This window comes from Dendrobium catenatum, unplaced genomic scaffold (assembly GCF_001605985.2).
Source record: "Dendrobium catenatum unplaced genomic scaffold, ASM160598v2 fragScaff_scaffold_658, whole genome shotgun sequence".
In the NCBI taxonomy this organism is placed as follows: domain Eukaryota; kingdom Viridiplantae; phylum Streptophyta; class Magnoliopsida; order Asparagales; family Orchidaceae; genus Dendrobium; species Dendrobium catenatum.
This window is the reverse complement of record NW_021319120.1, coordinates 831,966-854,560: the sequence shown is the minus strand read 5'-3', so window position 1 is coordinate 854,560 and position 22,595 is coordinate 831,966. Positions and strand designations below refer to the sequence as shown.

The 22,595-nt window shown below is 32.2% G+C and overlaps 1 protein-coding gene across 3 annotated transcripts; it reads left to right on the top strand.

The window, feature by feature from the left end:
• Nucleotides 1–5,285: 5,285 nt before the first annotated feature.
• LOC110100655 lies at nucleotides 5,286–22,203 on the top strand. 3 transcript variants are annotated; one of them, XM_028695561.1, is made up of 8 exons: nucleotides 5,311–5,440; nucleotides 8,497–8,622; nucleotides 9,006–9,045; nucleotides 13,632–13,995; nucleotides 14,081–14,263; nucleotides 21,558–21,627; nucleotides 21,719–21,790; nucleotides 21,893–22,203. In XM_028695561.1, exons 4-8 carry the CDS (start codon nucleotides 13,660–13,662, stop codon nucleotides 21,943–21,945), a joined length of 714 nt encoding a protein of 237 aa, XP_028551394.1. In that variant the 5' UTR covers nucleotides 5,311–5,440; nucleotides 8,497–8,622; nucleotides 9,006–9,045; nucleotides 13,632–13,659; the 3' UTR covers nucleotides 21,946–22,203. The 3 variants fall into 3 exon arrangements, with proteins under 3 accessions (XP_020683916.1, XP_028551394.1, XP_028551395.1); XM_028695562.1 differs by lacking the exon at nucleotides 8,497–8,622 and having other exon boundaries at nucleotides 5,337–5,440; XM_020828257.2 differs by lacking the exons at nucleotides 8,497–8,622; nucleotides 9,006–9,045 and having other exon boundaries at nucleotides 5,286–5,440.
• The last annotated feature ends 392 nt before the right edge of the window (nucleotides 22,204–22,595 follow it).

Below are 22,595 nucleotides of genomic sequence, written 5' to 3'. Positions count from 1 at the left end.
TTTTGCAGCGCAGTTATAAATTGCAATCAACTTCTACTTCAATTTGACATACTTGAACAAAATTCTTTGCTTTTTACTGCGATACAACATCTTTTTATGCCTAAACATGCATACTCATTTCAGGAAACTAACAAGAGGAACAACAATTGGTTGCCTCCTCCTTGGACCATGCTGCAATGCTTTTTTGGGGGTTGAATGAATTTAAGACACTTCTAAGGTAAATTTCTTAAAGACATGCTATGAATTATGATTGGTAGTCTTATTACTTTCAGTCGCATTCAACAAAATATTATGTTCATGTTCTTTCATGCTAGAAATCCTTTGTACGTTTGGGTCATTTTTGTTGCATTTCTTTTGGGCAAGATGCTTTGGGTCTAGTATGATATCTCAGACGAATTTCAAAATGGAGCTGTGAGTTATTTAGATAATTGAAATGCTAATAATTTCTTTCTTGATCTGAGTGCATTCTACTATTTTTTTACTAATAATTTTTATTATATGTTAATTTTACAGCTTATTGGGATCCTTTCGTTATCCACAAAGATTTTTTCAATATTAATGGATCTCCTAAAGAAACGAGCAAATCAAGTACAAAGAGTTGACTCTACAGGTAGGGTTCTTCATTCATACAATACTTCGCCATCATCATCAGCTGGAGCATCCAATAAAACTTCAGACAGTGTAGCTGAATAATGTTATTCAAGTCTACTCAATAATGTAAATTTAATATAAACTAAATTATTATTTTTTAAAATATTTATCAACTAAATTAGTTGATATTATCAAATAATCATTTGTTATTTTTAAATTACTATTAATAGACAATTGTGTACAATAAAGAGAATTTTAAATTTTCTGAAAAATAATTATTAGAAATATATAATTTAATTAAGTCAAATTTTGTTAAATTAAAATAATTTAAAGTTTTAATAATTATTATTATGCTTTAAAAATAAATAAATTAGCTAATCTAATAGATATTGGTTAAAAGGATTAAATAATTTGAACATATTATGTATTAAGTAATTATTAAGAAAATTCAGCTAGAAATGTTTTTGGTAAAATTTTTTGGATAGTGTTTATTTTTCAACACGTGAATTATCTTTGGAAATTCGTTATAAATATAAATTTAAGACATTTTATTCATTGCCCGCGGGCGGAAATGGCTGCCAGAAAATAACATTTTCCATGTAGTGATATACCATATGTATCAAAATCGAATAGCATACTTCAAAGCTAAAACTTCACATCTGTAAATAAACATTTAGATATTTAAATATACATTATATCTATACTATCTATATTTATACTACTATATAAAAGTTGTTTGGAATTCCACTCAAATGCAATCCTAGCCTTCCATTTAATTTATTAAAAATGAATCTCAACCTTTCATTTTATTTATATATTTAATTAATTTATTTATTAACTCCATTCATTTATTTAAATACATGACATTTTTTATTCTATTTATATTAATTGTATTGAATTAAACATCAATTGATCCATTTAATTTCTAGCGTTCAGTTTAGACTCTTCATATTCATTATATTTCGGTTCTAATACTCTGAAAGAATTAAATTTCACTTAATGAAGGGGCGTTTACACTGCTGAGCCGTTAAAAAAAATATTAACATTTTCTTGTTCAATTTTCAATTAAAGCAATGGTTTCTAATTCATCATAGCACTCGCTGCCAAACGGTTCTCAAATTAAATACTTCCCCTTCGGCTTCACGATTACAGTGGAGCATTTTCCAAATCATGTGAGCGTTTCACTTCTCTAATCTAATAAAGAAAAAAAAAAACCTAGGCGAACACAGTGACACTTCCACTCTTCCTTTGGCTATTCTGCCAATTCCCCGCTTACGGTCTTCCTCCCTCCTCGAAAGTCCTCCCGCTCGCGTAAGAACCAAGCTTGGCATGAGGTCGCCGCCGCTCTGCCGTCCTCGCCAAAAAAAGTTGGAGAATCCACCATTTGTGTTTCTTTTCCTGCTTATTTTTCGGGTTGAATATGCCATTTTCTCATTCATTTATTTCCCTATCTCTTCTGTTCTCCATTTTCTCAAAAGTTGTTTATTTTTGGACTTTTTTTTCATTGGTTGCTTTCTAGCTAGTGAATCATAAGAGTTTGATAAAGTTTCAAGCAAAGCTTTTCCACTGAATCGCCATGAAGGTAATGATCTTTTTCTATAACTTGAATGCATGAGCTTTGTGCATCCAAAAAAAAAAAAAACTTTGTGCGTCTATGAGTATGTGCATAAATTTCCATTATTTATTTATTGAATATTTTGATCTTTATGCTCTTTGTCAAATTTGAATGCATGATTTAATTTTTTTTAATTATGATTATTGTCCATTGATAGGGCCAATGCTCAACAACCAAAGCTCTTTGTGAGAATGATGGTTATTCTTATTTTTAATAAAGGTCTTGATCTTTATGGTCTAATTGTTGGCATCATTTCTCTTCTCGAGCAGGTCAATCCTGCATGCACTAAGAAATGAAGTTTTTAACGTTAGCTTTTCATTCTTCTTGAATGCTATTTTATATTGATTCATGACAGTATGTTACGTTGAAATATTTAATTTATTTTTGGATTGTATTATGATTGTAGTGAGATATTAATGATCATCATCATTCTTTTCTAATGAGTTTTTTTTTTTTTTTATCATTCTTTTCTAATGAGTTGTCACATGTAATAATTATTTTTTACACGTTTATTTCAGGAGCGGATTGAGATTAGTTGGCATGTATAACTCACTAAATTCTTTCTAAAGATGCATCTTTTAGATTCAATGTAATTTTTTTTTTATTTCTAATAAATAATATTTTTTTTTTAAATGTCGACCGGATGTAAATCTGCTATTTCCTTTTTTATTCATGGTAACATATTTGTTTTATTCAAGTGGTATGGTAGAAGTTCATATCTACTTAATTTTTTATCATCTCCTTTACTTGTAGCCTCAGTGTGTTTAACCCTTAGGGACTATTTTATTGACATAAAATTGGTGTAAAATATTTCAAATATGGAGGTTTTAAAAATATTAATGTTTTGTTTGAAGTAAAATAAATAGAGGGTAAAATTTTGGTGTATTTGAAATGTGTCTTCTATTGTAATTTTGGTGTATTAATCTTTCTCATTGTACTTATTAAATGTTGATTTCATTATAGGTAATGCTCTACCTTAGAATTACTTTTTTAAAATGATTAATTTAATCTTCTAATGGATATTATATTGATGTCAAAATATTAATTGATTAATAATCCATGCATTACACATTAACACACTTCTTAATTTTAACCAAGCACACTTTTAATTAGTATTTCTGCATAATAATAAAGATTAATAGTCTTATTGATTATGCATGAATCATATGTACATATACAAATATTATATGTAATATTCATAAAGCATTTACATATAGCATGTCATGAATTAATTTTTTAATTTTATAGCATCATTTATGTATTATTAAATTTTTATTCACGTGCATCATGTACATCTGCATTTTTTTGGAAACTAATCAAACCATCTTGGTAGCTTGCATTATGTCATTACCATTGGAGTCTGTATATTTCTTTGATTTCTTCTACCAGTAGAAGTTTATTTTATAGAATATGTAATAAATTTGAATCGTCATATTCTTTTGGTTCGTATTAATGCAATGTATGAGGGTTACATTAAGAAACATGATGCTTTCATTACTCAAATTTATTTATACTGCTGTATAAAAGTGGCTTGGGATTCCACCCATAGCAAATCCTCATCATTCATTTATAAACATAAAATTAAATCTATACCGTTAATCTATGACTCTTCATATTCTTTATTTTTTGGTTCATCCATAGCATTTTTTCAATCGTTAATAACTTTAATTTTACATCAAAACATGAACGTTTCAGTAGCTTCGTTCGAACGTTTTATCAAAATATTTTCGCTGAAGTGTTTCCGTGTTCCGATTCTCATTGGCTCTGTACTAAAGAAACACTAGCTGAGCCTTTATAGCCGAGCGTTTCATACCCGACTATTTCACTTCCCATTGCCGCACCCTATGAACATTTGATCTCCTCACAATTCCAATTTCGGGGAGCATTCCGAATGGTTATCTGATAACAAAAATAAAAAGGGCAAATTTTAAGACTAAGCATGATTATAAATTGTATTAAGAGTTTAAGCATATTTTTTTAAAAAAATTTAAAAATAGGAAAAGTAGGGCGACTTTCTAGTCTAGTCAGCATTCAAAAAATTTTTAAATTTAAAAAAAAAAAATACTGTAGCAAGTCGCCCGTTTAACGGGCGCCTTGCTACAGTGAAATATTATTTTTTTAATAAATTATTTCAGAAATTCTTAATTTTTAATTTGTTATATTAACATAAGTTTGCGCATTTTATCCACCGCGCATTTAATCAACATCTCCTCCTAAGTCATATTTCAATATTTGACCAATAACGTAGGTCGAATATAACTAATTGGGTTTGTTGTGAATTTAGAAGTCTAAATCAATAAACCTATAAAGTTTTATAGATGAAGATATTCTTTTGATGATTCTTTTATTTTTTTTTTAAAATTTTGACAGTAGTAATTGTGATTGTGTTATAGAGAACTGCTAAAATATTTTTTAAATTTAAACCTGATTGATATATTTTAAACTTCTAAGTGTTTTAATGTATCTATATATTTCCAAATATATTACATACTAATTAATCATGTAGGATTACAGATAATATTTTCCATCGGATTCACACATTCCCAAATCTCTTCAATAAAATTAGAAAGAAAATCCTACAATCAATCATAAAAAGTTAAACCGAAAAAAGTAAACCGACCAACCCATCTCTACGTCTATAAATACCCATCTTGCTCTCTTATACTCATAAGGGAAAATTTTAAGACAGTTGTTTGTAGGTAACCGCAATTTATCCTAAGCTATCTCAAGCACCGAAGAATATATTAAATTCTCTCTATTTTTTTTGGCTGAGATGAGCCGTGGATAAAATGCGCAAACATATGTTGATATAATATATTTTTATTTGTGCGTATTAGTGAGAAATTAAAAATTAAGAATTTCATAAATAAATTATTATATAAATAATATTTTACTGTAGCAAGGTGCCCGTTAAACTGGCAACTTGCTACAGTAATTTTATTATTATTTTTTAAAATTTTTTAAATTTTTTTGAATGCTGACTAGACTAGTCGTTTAATTAACGACTTTGCCTATTTTTAAATTTTTTTAAAAATATATTTAAACTCTTAATACAATTTATAATCATGCTTAGCTTAGTCTTAAAATTCTTCCCGCTAATCTCCTTCTCTCCCTTTCGCTAATCTGCGACGTCGAGCCCTTCTCGCGTTCGGCCTTCCCTCATCGCCTAAGTTCTTCTCGAGTGAAAACCCACTGCATGAGGCCGTCGCTGCCCTACCAACCTCGTCGAAAAAGGTTTGAGATTCCAACTCATATGTTTTTCTTTTGATACTAAAGATCAAGGTATTAATAAAAAACAGTCTTCCGATGGAACTTCACGTGAAGAGTTTTGAACGAGTCAATAAAGAAGCTTGGATTTCTTCGATTGTTCAGCTGTAACGGTTCACCTCTACCTTACCTCCTTCCTCGATCTTTCTACTTCTCTCTTCGTCATCTTGGTCTTCCTCCCTTTGCCAAGCTAAGAGGCTGGAAGATAGAGAAATATAAATCCTCAATTCGCTCTCCATTAGCTTGATTTTTGTATGTTTCCAGATCAGGCTTGAGGAGGTGATCGATTCAATGTTATTTTCTATATTTGTTGTGGTTTAAGTCATCCATAGTTTAGGGATAAGGGATTGGGATTTTTTTTCTTGTGGACGCGACGTTCTTTCAGGGCTTGGGGTTTCAAGGGGCTGGCGATGTTGGCGGTACGGCCGTGGAGAAGAAACCCCAACATCGGCACAGCAATTCCATGGATGGGGCGACTTCTTCATTCAAAGTAGAGTCTCCGTCGTTGCAGTCAAACTACGCGAAGAAGGCAATAGCGACGGATAAGTTTGCGGAGCTTGCTCTGATCGATCTGAAAAGCCAAAAGGCCTGATTTTTCTCCAATCCTTTATTTGAGCTTTGCATGCTTATGTGATTATTAGGAGTTCTGATACTTGTTGGAATTGATCTTTTATTAAGCTCTATTCGATTTTGACAACCAGACTTTGAGTGCTTTTAGTTGGATATCGATTATTTATTCAGGGAAGGTGAAAATCCGATTCGTAGATTGGATGCTTCAATTTATGATTTGGCTTTTGATTTTCTCAGTTGGAGTTTCTTATATGAGAAACCCATTCGGTGTTATTCAAGATTGAATACGTGAACTATGGCTACTTTGATTTCTTCCACTGCAATATTTGTTCAAATTGCTTATACATTTTTTTCCGCAGTGTTGTGCTTTCCTTGGCAAATAAAAAGATATTTCATTTCTTAATCTAATATTGCGATTTAAGATATTGATCCTTGCCTAAATCTCTCTTTTTTTTTATTCCTTTGCCTAAATCTCTTAATTTGTAATTCTTCTTTATAAAAGGTTCAAGTTCTGTAATGCTAAATTAGCCTACTTATTCTTTGTTTGTGTTTATATTTCGTAAACATCATGCAGAACTTAGTTATAAGAGCATTTGCAGGTAATAGCACTTAGCGGAATGAATGATAACCACAAGAGCCGTCTGAATCGCTTTCATAAATATTGTGATACTACAAGGGTGGTTTGATTCATTTCCGTACAAAGTACGCCGGGATGACGAAAACAGGGCTTGAACTCTTCTGCTTATATAAATAAGCTTAATCAACTGGAGAATAGTTGTATCATTCTCATTGATTTAGTGCTACCAATCACATATTTGCTCATCTCCTCATTGCTTTCACCTGCTTTACTAGAATCATTCATAGGAGTGTGACTAGAAGCATAGCCTATAAAGGAATATTTGTTCATTTTTCTTAGTGTGGCTAGACATTTTTTTAATTTACATGTCCTGTTTGGTTGAAACCCACATATGCCCTATGTTTAATCAAAATTCTTTGATTCAATTCACAGTGCTTCATACAAATTATTGGAATCTATGTTTTGTTGTGTATAAAGGGATACATTAACTATATAAACTTTGGATTGACAAGTGTTTCAGAAGTTCCATGCTAACAAAATGATGTCTCTAATTATGTTGGATTTAATAAGTAGCAATGAAAAATCAGTTTTTGCTAACAAAGAAAAAGATGCATCTGCTTCTTATTTTATTTCAGTCTTATTGACATAACTTTTGATTTTGATTCTCGGGGATATGATCTTAAGAAAAGGATTTACTTTTCGTGGCAAGAGTCCTCCTCTTTTACTTTCATAAAACCATGAACTAATACACACATTAGTTATATGTATTACTACTAAAATTGCAACTTTTTGTTTGACAAGGCAAGTCAACAAGCTTTAAAACAAGGCGTTTATCATGCTACACATTATTTAATATATTATATTCATATGCATTCTCGTGTTTGTATTTTGAATGGCAAAATTTGGAAATGAATTATCCTATTGAGCAATGGATTTTCATTCTGTTATATTCAATGCTGAAAATTATCATATTTGATTACATGTGATGTACATCTGGAGACTCAACCTAAATTCAAAAACCTATTAGAAAAAAAAAATCTATATCCAATCTAAAATGCTGGTTATATATATTCTCTTCGGAGTTCTAAATATTATCCTCTTCTATTAATGCTCGCTCATTTCTAGCATTTATCTGTAATCAACTACATCCAAAAAGCCTGATGCCAGGGCTCAAGCTGTTAAGGCTGCGAAGGCAGTGAAGTCAAGGGCTTCATCTATTAAGAAAAAAATTCAAAAAGATTCGAACTTCTTGACTTTTCACCCTCCAATGACATCGGAAAAGGCTTAGGAGCCAAAGTACTCTAAAATTTGTGCTCCTTTCAAAGACAATCTGGACCATTACCAAATCCTCAAGTATTCGCTAACAATAAAATCCGCCATAAAGAAGATTGAAGACAACAACACTCTTGTCTTCATTGTTGACATTCAAGATGACAAGAAGAAGATAAAGGCTACTGTCAAAAAGATGTATGACATTCAGACCAAGAAAGTTAACACTGATCATGTTAGCGGCCTTGCTTGTCATTCTCTGTAGCAATTAAGAGCAATTTTCTTTTACAATTCAATATCTATAAATTACATTTTATTTCTATTCTAAGGCTTGATGGGACGAAGAAAACTTATGTGAGGTTGACTTTGAATTATGATGCACTTGATGTTGCAAACAAAATTGGTATAATCTGAAGTTAATTATGGAAGGTATTGTTTTGTTGATGAACTAGACTATAACATGTCGAGCAATAAATACTGATCGTTCATTTATAAATTTTAAATTAATCTACAACGTTCATTTATGACTCTTCAAATTCTTTTATTTTTCACTTCTTCCAAAACATTTATTAACTCATTTATTATTTCACTACTGTGCTTTTAAAAGTCTTCTCAGCTTCTCCTCTTGCCTCTTCGCAATCCTTTGAATATGGTCGTGATGGTGCGAGTGAAGACGCCAAAAATCCACTGTAAATTAAAGATTAAGCGCTTGAAATCTCCCTCACATTCGACTGTAAGTAAAAATAATTAATTCTAAACATATTTTCCCCAAAAAAAAAAACTTTGAAGATGCTCGTAATGGTGCCAAAGAATACGGTTTGATGTCAGCCAAAAAGTCCACTATAAATTAAAGACAAAACGCTTTTTAAATGTGGCTTGTAGTTTATAATTAATGTCGATTTTGCTTATATACTTGCTTATTCTTTGAGTTATCCCTTACGGCTCTCAGAAGTTTTTTTAATAGGTAATATTCTTATAGATTTCAAAAATTATTACCAATTTTTATTGATCTTATGCATGCTTTTTTAACTCTGTTATGAAATTTTTCTTATGCATGCTTTTTCAACTCTGTGATGATTTTTTTTAAAAAACTAAGTTTATTAATATGTTTTGCAGAAATGTCTCAATTCCAATAAATCTCCATATTCATTCCATAGTAAGTTGAATCAAATTTATTTGTACTTTTTTCTCTAGCAAATTTTTATAATTTCATGTCATTTATTGTTCATTTTATAGTAGTACAAAGAGTAAATAACAAATATTTGAGTAGCAAAATTTGAAGAAATAGTATGCATGTCATCAGTAATTTCATCAGCAAAATCATTTAAATAAGATATAGTGAGCTAAAAAGTCTAGTAGAACACCAAAATCTTATAACTAAACTCAAAACATGATGAAGAAATAATATGCATGTCATCAGTAAATTCATAGTAGTAGGAGTCAATATGATCATGATCTATGCATAATATTATGTCACAAGTAAGACATGATGGTAGACAATATGCATTGTCCGTTCCCCCGAGCTCTCTGCTAGGGTTCCCTCTCTGGGGGCTGCCGGCCCTCCCCGCCTAGTTTGGCCTCCCGTCTTCATTTTTCTGGTATTTCTTCTCTCTATGCGCTCTTTTGTTGGTTCTTGAGTTTTTGGCATTTAATCGTATTAAGGATCCTGGTTTCCTTGACGATAATTCCCTCTTCAATGTATTTTCTCAAAGCGCTTTCTTCGCCTTCGCCCTCTTTTCCTGATCTTAAAGCTGGCACTCATCGTGGCTTACCGTCTCTTTGGATCTTGGATGAGGAAGTGCTCGCTTTGGCGGAATCATTCGAGTTTTCATTAATTGTTTTTTTTTTAGGAGCGCCGACCTACGCGCTTCGTAATTTTTTTTTCAATTTCAAATTGAATGGTAGTTATTCTGTTACATTGCCGAGTGCGAAGCATGTTTTGATTAAGCTAAGTAATGATTTATACTATTGTTGGGTTTTTGCCCACCGCTTCTATTTTGTGTTTAGCTGCTATATGAAACTTACAAAATGGTCTCCTTGTTTTGATGTGAACATTGAATGCTCTGTTAATCCTATTTGGATAGGTTTTCCTAATTTTTTCCCTCTTTTTTTCTCTCCTCCGATTCTCCATGGGCTGGGCTCTTTGTTCGGTAAACTCTTCAAAACCGACTTCGTTACTGCAGTTGGCTCTCGTCCGATTGTGGTGCATGTGCTTCTAGAGCTTGACATTACCAAACGTTATCATGACCGCATATGGCTTGGTTCAAATAAGTTTGGTTATGTTCAATTAGTTGAAATGGAGGTTTTCCCAAATTATTGTGGAAATTGCAAGTCTATTGGTCATGCCAATTCTGATTGTATTGTCCTGTCTCCTAAGCTAGTTGATAAGGTTAAAGTTAATTCTAATAATTGTTGCTCTTTTGATCCTGTTGGGGACCCTATTGTGGTTGTATTACATGTTGAGCAAACTCAATCGGTTTATGGTGTTAATGTGGGGGTTGGGGTTGACGTTGGGGGTCTTGTTGCTTCGCTCTCCCCATCAGTTAAGTGTCTGGATATGGTTCCTGTTGTGGCTCCGCTTGCCTCTTTGGCTGTGCAATGTCCTATTAAGCCTTTGCCTTCCCCGTCCTTACCTGTGGCTAAGTTTTCGGGTAGTCCTAATGTAGTTTCGTCTTTTGCTGATGATACCTCGGGTCAAATCGTGGCTGTTGATCCTTCTGGTCAGGTGGTGTCTGACTTAGTTTTACATGATTGTGAGGTTAATAAGAGTGGAAAGGAACTTCCTATAGGTCTTTCATGTGCAAATGTTGAGGCTTATTCTGGGTCTACTTCGGAAGCTGGTAGTCATGCTGCAGTTGCTGTGACTTGCTTACCTTTGTCTGTCTCGAATCGTTCGGTTAATTGTGTGGACATTCCTATTACTGTTATGTCTACTGTTGAATTAAATGCTCATCTTAATTGGTCATCAAATAAGTCAGTTTTGGTGCAAAACAATTGGCTGGATTTGGAGGAGGATTATCCCACTTCTTGCGAGGTTGTTGAGGATGACTTGGGTGATAGTGTGGAAGATGATTTCTTTCTTGTTTCTAGGGGTAAAAAACATAAAAGTAAAGCTAAGAAGAAATAACTTTTGGATTGCCATCTTCGTATCGATTGCTATGATTTTTCGTGTGCATTGGACGATGATGAGGCAGCTTTACATTTCTCACCTTGTTTGCCATGGTTTGTTGGCAACCTTAGTGGTAAGTCGTGGCTTGGTGGGTGTTGTTTTTCGTAATGTGTCACCAATGGATGGTCCGAACTTGGCTGCGGCGTGTAGCTGCAAACTTGAGTCCGCTGGATTATCTCTTTTGTCCTGATCTATCATTTTCTGTTTTGAAAAATGAAAAATATCGACTCCATTTACAATAAACTCTAATCTAATCTGCCTTGAAGTCTTCAACAGTCTAAAGCATGATTTCCCTAAAATGTTAGTACACATAACAACAAAAGCAATATTTCTAATATATGTTAGGAGAATCAAGCAAACAATAATATTTGGAATTATCAAAAACACACAAAACATGAAAACATCTCCATATAAAAACTAAGTTGCAATACAACTGCCATCCTATTTAGCCAATCAAATACAAAAATGATTAAAAATAAAATCAGCCATATTAAGTGAAAGCAAAAAAGTTGCACCAACATTATATGGAGATAAGTTCATTAACATACAATAATTAATAATTAGCAACAAGAAAACATAGTAATATACACAAAGAAATGTGTTACAAATAATCTTCATTTGCGAGAAAACCAATCCAAAAACCAACAGAAATGCCACACGACCATCCAAAGAAATGAGAGGTCAGAAAAACTTCTAGTAATAAACTAGTGATATTATAGCAGCCAAAAGCTTAAATATATTAGGTAAAATAAAGTTGCAACATATTTGTAGGTAAGCCATCTTTCATACTCAATCTTGTGCTCCTTAGTCCTATGGAAAAATTAAGTTTTTGATCAACTTTTGTCATTAGTCTTTTTATTTATGAAAATCATGTTATTCCTTTTCTTGCCATGTAAAATAAGCAGTAATATGCACAACAAAAAAGATGAATCTTCTTATAATTTCACAACCAACAAAATTTGAATGATTTAAGACTTGATTTATGGAGCCTTCTAAATGAAAGAATTCCTCATTAGAGATGTAATTTTTAAGGAGTGAATGAAACTTCACAATAAAAAAAGAGGTGGGTGTGATTTTCATTATGATGATTACATAAAACACAAATTTGATTAACCATAAAACCCCTTTTTAGGAGGCCATCAACAGTTATGAGGTCATCTTTTAAATTTTCCAAATAAGAAAATTTTAGTTAATAATATACTTTTTAAATCAAATATGCTCATACCACCTTATTTTAAGAGCTTTCTGAAAGATATGAGAGTAAATTTGTGCATTGGCTATGATTTTTTCTTTTCAATTTAGAGATAGGAGGTACATTTTAAGATTATTAATAAATTAAAAAAACTTAGTTTTATGATTATATTTAAAAAAATGAATAATTTAAAATCCAAATTTTTCATAAAAAGGCACTCCAATTGATAAGTATATATGATTTACATGTGAATCATGCAAGAAGCTCTATTATCTTGTCCCCAAACTCCCTCCCCTAATGTCATATGTGATGCTTTGAAGATCCAATCACACTATTTCAAACTTACCTACATGGGCCTCCCCATCTCCACCAAGAAAACTTAGCTTTCTGATTTTCAACCCCTTATCCAGGTTATTACTTTTCTTTGAGTGTGACTATTCCATTTCTGTCATCTCTGAGCTCATTCGAAATTATTATTTTTTTCTTGAGATCTAATCTTAATCAGATTTTTTATTATGTGAAGGAGCCCTATTCTCCTATGCAAGATTTTATATACTTAAACTATCTTGTTATTTGATGCTCGATTTATCATATCTAGAGGGAGAGAAATAATCACATATTTGAGCCTAGTTGTGCTAGTGTCACCACCAATTATATCACAATCAAAAAGGTTGTTTGTCTAAAAGTCTCCAAGTGGAAAAATGAGAAAACTCCTACTGTTGCATTTAATTTTTGAAATCTCTGAGATGTTTATTGCTGTGCTGATAGTTGGTTCTTGGTATTTTGCTTCATGATGTGTTTCTAATATATCTAATATTTCATCTTTTTGAGGTTCGACTAGCAATTCTGTGATGAAGATTTCGACTCTTATTTTTTTTGATATGGTGGGATTTGGGCAGGCCATGGACGATGAGGATAATCCCTTAACTCCAGGTCATTCCCCTTGGATGGCCATACTGGCATCCCTAGTTTCATATTATGACTAACTCTTTTTGATGCTACTATCTAAGTCCTGATTTCATGGAGTTTGAGTTTTGATACTTCCGCTTTTTTCACAATAGTTTGTTGGCAAATGTTTTGAGTTCCTTATCTTTTGTATCATGGAACTATTTCTTTTTTATGAGCATGATTCATTTTTTATTGATGCTTATGTTGTTTCTTTTATTTTGACTTCTCCTTTTTGTAACTCTTTACTTTTGTAATCTTTTTTATTATTATTAATGAATTGGGCTAATGTCCTAATTTTCTAAAATAAGGAGGACTGAACTAGTATCGCTTGCCCGAGCCATGTGGTCAAATTTCTGGCGTTCATTGTCCGTAGAAATCACTTAAAAGTGGAGAAAAGGTTAACTGATATCAACTGTTGCATTAATCTTTCTAGAAACTTCTCATAAGCATCTCTGACGGCGATGGCAACGACCACAGGCATTCTTCTCTGTAACTCCGTCCTCCTCCCACCTAAAAACCTAAATTCATTTCCTCGTTTAACGACCGTCAGAGCCAACCTCTCGTTGATCGATGTCAGGAATGAAAATTTACGCTCCACGCTCTTTTCGGGCGTCCGCTATGAAAGGGCGAAAGAGTTTCGAGCGCCGGTCTTCTCCTCTTCTCCAGCTGGCGATCTGCGGCCGGAAATCGACGAGAACCCGGAAGGGATTCTATCTGGTGAGTGGCCGGAGAATTTCTCCCTCCTGAGCTATGATGACCTCAAGGCCTATCTTGAGACGCAAATCGCCAGCGAGAAGGTCTGTCTTCTCTCGGTGTCCGATTTCTCTTTTTTATCTTTATTTTGTGCTTTCTTCTGTTCAAAAATTTGGTTTCTGATGGCAGATGAAACCCTCGGCCTTGTTGGGAGAGGTGATGTCAACGTCTATCAGGACCGCGACAGCGGATCAGACGCTGGAGGAGATCGATCACCATTTTGAGATCGTGTCGGGACTTCCAGTTATAAATGAGAATCTCAAATGCATAGGGGTTATATCGAAGAAAGATAAGGCTAAAGCGTCTAATGGGGTTAGTTATTTGAGCTTATGACACTTATTCCTGAGGTTTTATTCTGAACAAAATATTAGATTTTGCTGATCGGAGCAAACAAATAAATAAATCATTTTCTTTCCTATTGACTATGGATCGTTTGTCTTCTGTGCTCAGTTGGATGAGCTGCATGACATAACAGTTTTTATTTTGTTATTGTGAAAAGTGGAAAAATAGTGAGAGAGATAGGGATGGAAACAAACAAAGCAAGGCGTACAGATGGTATTGCTACTCAAAGAAATTGTGTTTGGTTCAATGTTATTGCATTTAAAGATATCTATGTTTTAAGTTACTAATTATTTGATTTAGTTATATCTTTAGAGTCCAGAATACTTGTGTTAAGATTTTTTTATACATTTTTCTATTTTTCTTGAGTTATCTTGGAATATTCTTTTCTATGATTTGAATCTGGTCTTGTTCTTTGTTGAATAGGCACATCGAGTTGCTGACGACCTGTGAGAACTGAGAACTTGAAAGTGAACTATGTATATTAATGCATTTTCAACATTATAATCATCACCTTTTGATGGCATCACGGAAAGGTTTTAATTATAATTTAAGATGTCTGACTAATAGATGTTGCTCAATTTAGTCGACATCTAAATGACGACCAAAAAGATCATTTACAAGTTTTGAAGATGTCAGTGAACCAGATGATTAACATTTTCTAATCACATAACATGATATTTAGATTTTAGTGAACCAAACAACCTCTAAGTGTGTTAAGAGAAGGGCATGACTCATAGGCAAATTATCATATACTTTGTTCACATGCAATACATTTTACTTACCTTTGTCCAAATACTAGTACATACACATTGTAAAATAGTTGCCTCTATCATATATGGGATCCAATCTAATGCCTAGTTGTTTATTGAATATTTAATCTTTACATTTTAATTGTTTTACTCATAGTGCAACTTTTGAGAATCTGGTAGTTAAATCTTGTTTTGTCGGCTTATCAAAGGGTTGTTTGCTTCCTTGCATTTTTGTTCCAACAAAATGCTAATATGGCGTGTTATCTAGTTGTAGCTATCACAATTCATTTGTTTGGAATTCTGCCTTTAATAGGGATTGTAGAAATTGTAAGGCTAAAGAAGTCTACATTGTTACATTACCATTTGATGCATTTTGAGCTACATTTTGAACTTCGCTAGATGTATTCAAACCCTTAACAAAATAATAGAAAGCAATGAACTACAATTTTGATGAAAAGTATGTGTGTGAGAGTAATTACGAGAGTAAGAGTGAGAATGAGAAAGAGTAATAAAAAAAAAAAAAAAACACCATAAAAGGTGACACAGAGGTTCGTGCAGTTTAACAAGGTTGTCTTGTGTTTGTCCATGACCTCGCATAGGAGCTTTCACTAGTTCAAGGATGAGTACAAAATACACATATCTTCTGTCAAATGTCATTTCTAATACTCTCTCTCCTCTCTCTCTTTCTTTCTCCCTATTTTTCTTCTCTCACAATTTGAACAAACTCCTAAAAGAGTCTTAAGATGAATTAGAGAGCACAGAATGGTTTCTTTACATGCTTAGGACTTTGATTTATAATCGAAGTGAAATAAGATAAAATTTTGAAGAAAATAGCCACCATAAGTCTGACCTGATGACTTCAATAACATATTGAAAAATTGTTGGAAGGAGCCAAAACAACTGTAACTAGAATAGAACAGTGCCGCTAACAGAACGAATATTCAAGATAGTTGCTCACAGAAGCACTGTCAATAGAAGCACCCTAAAGAAGCCGCTAAGCAATATTCTCAAGCCTTTAGTCATTCTAAGAATTAGGAAGTTGAACCAATTATTGTTCAGGATATGGTCCACATGAAATATGGTTTGGTTTAAATAAGAACTGGGTGTATAGCAATTGAACACCATTCTCTCATTCAAAACAATACCTTAAGAATATTATAACATCATAGGCATTTAAATATATAAACCCATTAAAAAAATTATTTACTATAATTAAAGTTCAAAATAGAAAATTCATTCAAAATTCAAATTTACCAAAAGTTCAATTTCTTTTGACTGTAAACTTTGAGATTATCTTCAATTCTGCCTAGTTTGATAAAGTTTAATTCTAATAAATTATTCAAAAAAAAAATTAAAATAGTTACAGGCATTATTATTAGACTTCGAAGAGATATCCGTGAGTTTTTACATACATGCTTGTCTTGTCACTACACAGAAACCTATGGCATTCATCTTCAACGAAATACATGATGTCATCACTTACTATAACTTTTGTTAAAGATTAGTGTGATCGTTTGAAAATCATGCAGATGATGTTTTGGATGTGAAACCTAAAGTAGGATGTGGAAAGATAAAATAATTCAAGACATTGATTGATGGTTCATGATATAAATTTAGATTAAATTAATAAACAATGTATTTGTACAATAGTTTTTTACACAATCATTGAGCTAGTAAGCTCCACTTTCATATATTTGCTCGCCTTACATCCAATTTTTTTTTTTTTTTTAATTGAGAAATTAGAAAAAAATCAAAATGATTCATGCTATTATTTGTAAGGTGTCATTTTAGTCCTAACTATCTAATATATTCAATTTAGTCTATTGGTTCATCAAATATAATCCAAAATAGTCCCACTATTAGATTATTTTGAATCATATTTGAAGATTCAAGGGATTACATTTAATTGCATTTGAAGAGTTAAGGGATTAAATTGGATACATTAGATAGTCTACAATTAACGTGATCCCCCCTCTAAATAGTCTAAGGACCATTTTCGACCTTTTCTCAATGAGAAATAATAGGATGCTATAACATGAGAACTAAATATCCAACCCTAAAAGTTCTAGATTGAACTAACTAATCATGGGCTTGCACAACTCGAGTCTTATAAAGTTCAAGGTTTTGATGTGCTCACAAACATAGCTCATGGAGCAATCAAGCTTTTCAAGACTTAAACAAGCATTATCTTTCATGTTACTTACGATTGATCGCTACAGGTGATGATGGAAGCTTAATTTCTTGATGAGTTATGGCTTAAATTGTAAAGGCAATGACATAATAAGTAGGACTATTAATTTCTCAACGAGTATGATAAGTAGTCTTATAGGTTCATTAAATCTCTATTAATTTATCATTGTAATCGCATTTATCAGTGAAGAGTAATTTCTTGATAAGTTGGTTTGACATCTTGTTTAAGGATTGCGTTAAACTATTTTCCCTTTGGTAATATATGGTGAGATAATGCCAATCAATGTTATATCAATGGGTAAATCTATTATTTATCTACTATTTTATACACTGAAGGCTTTGTAGTTATTTGGAATGATTTTTGTGGCACTCTAAAGTCATGGAATATGTGTTTCTTAAATAACTAAGAATGTTGTTTACTTTGATTTTTTTAAAGGGATTGCTTTCACTCACCTTTTGAAGCAATCTATGGCAATATGCCTTGGAAGAGGAGGGTCTATTGGGCTAATTATATATTCACCTTAGCTCTCTAAAAATCACGAGGCTATAGTGGTTTGAAGAGGGTTAGGAGGTTTATTAATCACATTGTTCTGAATTTGACATCATTGACACACTAGGGCTATAAAAGAACCAAGCCGAACAAAGCGGGTGCTTGTTCATTTTAAAGCTTATTTATTATCAGCTTGTTCAAGCTCGGTTTGAGCTCGATTTGAGTTTTCCTATTTCTGTTCAAGCTTAGTTCATTTAAAAAAATAGATGTTCATGTTTGGGTTATGTTCGGTTAATATTCGATTCATTTTATACTTATCGAGCTTTAAACAAATGAGCCTTATTGAGCTATTAATATATTTTTTTTAAGATGTTATTTAGCTTAAGAAGCAAACCTTATTGAATCTATCAACTAACATTATCATAGAACTTGTTTGCGAACATATCCAACAAATATTTTTGAGATATCAAATTGAGTCGTTCACGAACATATATAGCGAGTATTTTTGAGCTATCATATGAGCTTGTTCATAAACAATTAAGCTCAAAAAATGATTCTTCTTATAAACAAGCTTGTTGGTGAAGACTTTAAACCAACAATCTAGCAAATATGAACAAATACTTTTTGTTCATGAACAAATTCATTCTAATAAAAGATTATAACATTAAAAATGAAATTAATTTTTTATAAAATAAAAATTATAATGAAACTAAAAATTATGTGAAAATATACCAAGTAATGATTTAAGGCAATCTTAAGAATTGTATTTAAAAAAATGAATCGAGCTTCTTAATGAGCTTCTTACCAAGTTTTGTATTGAGCTTGTTCACAAGTTTTAAATAATGTTGTTCATAAATATAAACAAGTCAAACATATAGTTCAAGCTTCTTTATTTAACTATTGAGTATTTATAAAGGTTTTGAAGCATGTCTGATTACTTTATAATATGATTACGGGAGCTATAATCGAGCCGAGCCATGGGCAATTTTGTCTACAAGTGCACCATCTAGAGTGTGCAAGTCAAGTTTGATGATTTGGTATTGTTCACTATAGTCTACTCACCTATTCTAGAATTTAGCCAAATTTGATAGTCCAATAATTAATGGGTATTGTCATATTGATTATTTTTTGTAAGTTATGAAATTGAGTCAAAAACATTAAACTGGAAAAATTAATAAAATATAATTGGATTTCAGTTTGATGACTAGAAATGTGTCATCAATGATTGGCAATGATTGTGAATCATTACTGATGGCTCAATGATTTGACCAATGATTGGGAATGTACTATTTGAAGATGCAAAACCATTAATAACCATTTAATTAAGAATCATAGATAAGATTGCACTAAATGAGAACCTATTCAATAAAATATAAAGCTCATTGGATGAATTATTTCGTCCAACTTGATCTAAATTGTTCAGTCCAGTGAGGGCTAATCCAAACTGTTTTTTGTTCCAAAATAAAACTTCTTTAAAAATAAAGATGATACAATCATGACCCCACGAAAACAACAGGGTTACAAAGCGAACAAAAAACCACCAATAAGAGAAACAACCTCAAAGGAAAGAAGACGGAAATGAAAGAAACAAAGACAAGAAAAGAGCGAGTGCCCGCCAGAAAAGGGCTAATCCAAACTGTGGCTTATCTCCCCTCACAGATTAGGTTTAGAGTAGTACTATAATTGTCAAAGATTTCTAGGAGCTCTCCATGAAGGTTTAGGAGTTATTAGAGCTTGTCATTACTGGGGATATACTTGTTGATGAAAGGCTATTGAACAGGCAACCCAATGCGGTATGGGGTGGCATGATCGAATGGTGGAGAAGTAAAATATATAGTAGGGTTGGAGATTACCTATAATGGGATATGTAAATTTTAGCATTCCATAGCTTAATTAATTGAAGTAACTTCTCTTCTAGATTCGTACTGCCTTCATTCTCCCTTTAGATCTTTTTTCACTTTAAATAACTAGGATAGCTAAGTTTAATGTAGTCTTGACACAATCTTTAGTCTATGGTTTGGCTAGATCTTGATATTGTAGCAAAAACAAATATTTTGCTCTAAGCTATTATGTCATCATTATTTGTTTCATTCAAGGTCTATAGTGAGAAATTATGGATGAGTTAATCTACAATTATTTAAAATTTTAATATGAAGTTTTATACAAAATTTTAGATAATGAGGAATGATGAATATCATAAATATATTATTGGTATTACTGGATCATTGGTTAATGTTCTTAAGATAAATATTTAGCATCTCCATTGAAACCTGTCAAACCAATGCCAACCAAAGCATTATGCAAGCTCATGCCTGATCTTATTGAGTAAAATTATAGTTCATGGCATGTTTTTTGAACATGTATTAGATGCAAATGAAGATTTATAGTTATAATATGAATCTAAATCTAATTTTATTGAATTTGAATCCTTATATATATTAGATCATGTTTGTGAACGTAGCTCTATATTTTATAACGGTCAAAAGTTGTGTTTGAATTGAAATTGAGATATCATCATATTTGAAGTTAAACTTCTACTTTGAATTGAATCTATTCTTAAATGTGATCTTGTTCAAATCAGGCGTGATGAAGTTAATAAAATAATTAAAGAATATGTTTGTTTAGCTTTCAATGAAGTATTTAACAAAATCATCTCTGCACATCAATTTAGATCAACTTTGTTTTTGGTTCTTGATTTCTTGATGTACCATTTAATGAAAAGAATCTCATAAAGAAAGTTAAATTATATCAAGGTTTCAATGAATTTGTTGATGATAAATACTTAAAAGAAACTTGAAAGTTGAAACTTAAAGTTCTTTTATTTATTCAATTCTAAAATTTTGTTATGTTTTTTTGAATCTATCTTTTCTCCTCTATTAGACTATATTCGTGAAATAAACTCTTAACAAGTGTCAAAACATGAGTTTGAATTGAAACTGAGCATGCCATCATATTTGAAGTTGAACTTCTATTAGAATTGAATCCCTTCTTAAATATGATCATGAATAAATCATGATTGATGAAGTTTATAAAATAATTGAAGAATCTCATTACTTAGCTTCCGATAAAGTATTTATTAAAATCATCACTACAAACCAAATGAGATTTTTTTTTTTTGGGTTCTTGGTTTCTAGATAAATCATTTAATAAAAATAACGCATTGGATCGAATACTTGTCGAATACTTGCAAATTAGAAATTCCATCTTAGATTTTCATAAGAAAGTTGCAGATCGTTAAGTCATCCTGCATCAATGCGGAAGAATACTTTCAATTGACTGTTGATTGAATGAGTTTGCAATGCTGATGAGGTTTATATTTTAAGTAGGCTAAGCAAAAATATCACATCAACATCAAGGATAACATGGAAGGTTGGTTCATAAATAGGTGTACTAATTCAGTTCATAGATGCTGTAGCTCCATGACAGTTTATCTTTTTGCCACACTCGGCTCGTAGTGCAGTGGTTTTCACTGCAATTTCCTCTTTGCTCTTGGACCAATCTTGCCAAGGGTTTCATCTATTCTGAGAAATTGAATTATTAAGCTTAACACTGTCAGGTCTTAAGTTCTGGATGAGAAAAGTGAAGGATTGCATTAGATAGTCGACGGCAAAAGTAAAACTTGTCGAATAATAATGACATGAATCCTTTAAGAAATTGTATAAATTGAACAAAAGAAAAAAAAAATCGTTATTATGCTTCTTCTATCATTTCAGAATGTTAGAACCTAGGGATGTGGGCCTTCATGGTCTTATGCATGGTCCCTTTCAGAAAGGGAAATAAGTTATTTCTATTCTTGTCAGCCTCCTGATTTAGTAACGTGAAATCTGTTATGCAGCTCAAGTCAAAAGTTGGCGAAGTGATGTCTTCCCCTGCTGTCACACTATCACCCGAGAAGACCGTCTTGGGTAATTTTGTACCCAAACCTTTCTGTTGCCATTTTCAGAACTCTGGACATGACTGAAACAGTGAAACTAACTGCTCAAACCTTGTGTGCAGATGCTGCAACTTTGATGCTGAAGAAGAAGGTCCACAGGATACCCATTCTGAATGAGAAACAACAAGTTGTAGGTAAATTTATCTAAGCACAAGGAATTAATAGAATTTTCTTTCCAATATCGAACATTTTGGTTATAACTGATTTTAACTTCTGTCTTCTGTGGGACTAAACAGGTATAGTTACTCGCACTGACGTTTTCCAGGCATTGGAGGCTACAGAGGCATAATCTGCATGCGTAACTCTTTTGTGTGGATTTGTACAAATTGTCCATTTTCCTACCATTATGCCTAACTATGAAACCTGACTTTGTTTAATAATGAAACTAAGTCATGTCAGTATGAGAGTTTAATCCTCAACAGAATCTGTTTCTTTTGAGCAAACAACTTTCACAATAGCAGCACTCAGTATCATCTCACCTCCATCTCCCATCTGTTAACTGACACGATTCTTGTCTTCTAGAAAAAAAACACCCCTTCCAAGTAAATGCAGTAGTTTATGTGACGTTTTTGTAATCAAATTCTGAACCAGTTGCAGCATCTCTCTTTTATTTCATATTTCTTGCTGCTTGATGGCATGGAACCAAATCCGTACATGAATAAGAAATCAGTTCAGTCTTCATATACGTAAGAATCGAATCCAATACTTTATTATTTGATAATGAAAGCTCTCAATTAATAGACTAATGAGTTGTATGCGCTTTCTATCTTTGAACTACTTGATATCATATGATCGGAAAAGGGCATATGAGGTGTTGGTCGTACCATATTGTTAGAAATCATATTGGATGCATTTAGTTTCTAAGCCAATAGCCAAATAAAAAGAAAAATTATAACTAAGAGATTTATCCCATTGCATAATGCCATTATTTTTAAAGTT

Coding starts and splice junctions, on each gene's coding strand:
- LOC110100655 (XM_020828257.2), top strand. CDS start 13,660: ATGGCAACGACCACAGGCATTCTTCTCTGTAACTCCGTCCTCCTCCCA. Junction 13,996..14,080: donor CGCAAATCGCCAGCGAGAAG/GTCTGTCTTCTC, acceptor TTCTGATGGCAG/ATGAAACCCTCGGCCTTGTT. Junction 21,791..21,892: donor TGAGAAACAACAAGTTGTAG/GTAAATTTATCT, acceptor GGGACTAAACAG/GTATAGTTACTCGCACTGAC.